The sequence below is a fragment of the Etheostoma cragini genome, chromosome 9, assembly GCF_013103735.1.
Source record: "Etheostoma cragini isolate CJK2018 chromosome 9, CSU_Ecrag_1.0, whole genome shotgun sequence".
Lineage (NCBI taxonomy): Eukaryota > Metazoa > Chordata > Actinopteri > Perciformes > Percidae > Etheostoma > Etheostoma cragini.
In genome coordinates, this window is record NC_048415.1 from 15,905,402 (window position 1) to 15,907,901 (window position 2,500).

A 2,500-nucleotide genomic window follows, 5' to 3' on the forward strand; every position below is an offset into this window, starting at 1 on the left:
GTGTGTGTGTGTGTGTGTGAGAAACATGCTATGGTTTCTCACTGCTCATGCCTTTGTGAATTTTGGTTGTGTGTGTGTGTGCGAACAGGAAGCAGCAACAGTAGCAGTAGCAGAAGCAGCCCCCGTGTCTGAATTGGCTTCTGGAACGGCGCCAGACTCCGAGCCTGATGAGCCCAAAGACACAGAGACGGAGGAGACTGTGAGTCACCACGCAATAATTGCAAAGTAGAAAGTTTGTCTGCTGTGCTAGAGATTCCAGTTCACAGTGACCTGACGGGATGCAGCACAATGGCAGCTCTTATTCTCACACGTTGGTCTAAATGATGTACCACAGAACGGCCAGTTTTTGTGTGGTCTCAGGAGGATTATTTCTACCAGTAACCATCTTTCATTACCAATTCCACCTTTAGAACTTCTAATACTATTTCTCCATCTTCCTTGTCGGTTTTGGATGATAAGAAGTCCTCCAAACACAAGAAGAAGAAGCAGAAAAAGGAGAAGGAAGAGAAGGAGAAGAAAAAGAAGAAGAAGCATCATCACCATCATCACCACAGCGACGGAGGTGGAGAGGAGTCGGTGCAGAATGGCACCGTGGAAGAGGAAGAGCCTCTGCCGGTCAGTGTTTGTCATCAGCCTGAACTCAACCAGGGGTGTGAATGAAAACATTCAGCGCACTTTCCTTATAGCATGTTTTTATTTTATGCTTTAAGGGAAGACAAGTGACTGACTTCAAAGACACAAATAACTCAATGCTGCATTTAAGCAGTATAATCATCATTCTGATCTGTGCGTCTTAGCTCCCCTGTGTAAACCTCCTAACTACTGCACGCACACGCACACACACACAAAACACAGTGTGTGAACTGAACCAGTTCCTGTTGCCTAGCTGGCATACATTGCCAGAGAATGCCTGATCTCACCTGAGCTCTTCTCTCCTTTCAGCCCATGTCCAATTACTGCCTGCTGGCGGAGAACTCCTACATCAAGATGGTGAGTGATGGCGAGCTGCTGCTGAAGAAAGGGACTTTTACTACTGGGCTCAGACAATTCTGTTTTTTACCCATCTTTCTAAATCCACTATTTTGGGCCTCATCTGGGCTGTAATGACATTTAATTCACTAATTTAATTTATGACGTCTAATGCTATATTCATGCCCCCCCCTCCCCCCAAAAAATCCTTATCAGATTAGGCATTCTTTATCAACCTGACTTAATCATGTGTGTGTATATATATATATCCCTATCATATATAGGGATGATGAAAAGATTTGCAGAAGACAAGGGTTTGCCTGACAGATTAAAACTTGAGGATGTTTGATCCTCTGATGACCTCATGTGATGTTTGCCCTTAATTGATCCGTTGTCATGTTGTTGAAATCTAAAACAGTAGCAGGAAAAAAAAAAAGAAAAGAAAAAATCAACAAATGCAGATCCTCTTCTTTTCTCTCTGTCTCTTTAAAGATGATGGAGGATGCTGATCAGGTACTGGAGTGAAGTTCTGTCTGTGACAGAACATTATTAAATCTCTTTACTAGATGTGTTTCTCTCTGCTCTTGTTGCTCTTCACGGCCCGGCCTACGGGGCAGACCGCGTTAATGTTTCCTGGAACGATTCTGTCTTTGTGGATTTGTCCTTGGGCTGAGACTGGTTTCTTGGAAACAGCGGTGTGTGCTTCAGTGTTGGCTTTATGATCCGATTTGCTGTGTTTACTACGTTGTATCTAAATAATTGTGGCTCAGTGAATTACAAGATGGCAAGGCAGCTTGAATTTGAACGGTAGTTCCTCGTGCAAATCTATTTATTTCATTAATAAAAATGTATTTTCTATTCAAATTTGTCACCCACCAAGGTTAACGACATCCAGGGGAACCTGCAGGATGGCAGTCAGGTGGTGGTGTCTGTTATATTTGAGAACAAGTGTGACAGCTTCCTCAAATCCATGGAATTCAACGTCCTGGACTCTCTCAACTCCAAACTGCAGAGGCCAGAGGGGTCGGGTCCACATGACGGCCTCACCGTCCCCTTCCAGCTTCCACCTGGTCAGTGATTATCTGCAAAATGCATGCCTTTTTAATAGAAGAGATGGATTTCCCTAAACAATGCACATAATCAAGATACAGTTTTTGTGCTATGGGGGAGGTCATTGTGTTCACTCTAGTGTTCTAAAGCGGTGCGTACCTCCCATTGTAATTACCCTTACTCAATCTCAAACCTCACACAAGTTTTAAGTCTGATTACTTGGCCGTAAGCTTTTCTTTTGTGCTTCAGGGGTGTCCAATGAGGCGCGATTTGTCTTCACCATGCAGAGCATCATAATGCCACAGAAACTGAAGGGAACCCTCACCTTCATAGTAAAGGTGTGAAGAAACACACACACGCACACACACACACACACACACACACACACACACACACACACACACACACACACACACACACACACACACCACAACCTAACAATGCCAACAAGTGGATTAGCTGCCTAGACACCCACAATGTA

General features: G+C 44.0%; 1 protein-coding gene across 9 annotated transcripts in view; it reads left to right on the forward strand.

The window, feature by feature from the left end:
- The window catches only part of ap3d1 (adaptor related protein complex 3 subunit delta 1), a 26,605-nt gene that overhangs the window by 19,705 nt on the left and 4,400 nt on the right, over window positions 1-2,500 (forward strand). For 7 of the 9 annotated variants that reach the window (XM_034882397.1, XM_034882404.1, XM_034882400.1 and 4 more), the window contains 6 exons: window positions 89-199; window positions 460-615; window positions 943-990; window positions 1,462-1,482; window positions 1,850-2,039; window positions 2,269-2,357. In XM_034882397.1, coding sequence (XP_034738288.1) covers window positions 89-199; window positions 460-615; window positions 943-990; window positions 1,462-1,482; window positions 1,850-2,039; window positions 2,269-2,357 — 615 coding nt within the window. The remainder of the gene's footprint in view (window positions 1-88; window positions 200-459; window positions 616-942; window positions 991-1,461; window positions 1,483-1,849; window positions 2,040-2,268; window positions 2,358-2,500) is intronic. The other 2 variants (XM_034882399.1, XM_034882406.1) reach the window with 1 other exon arrangement.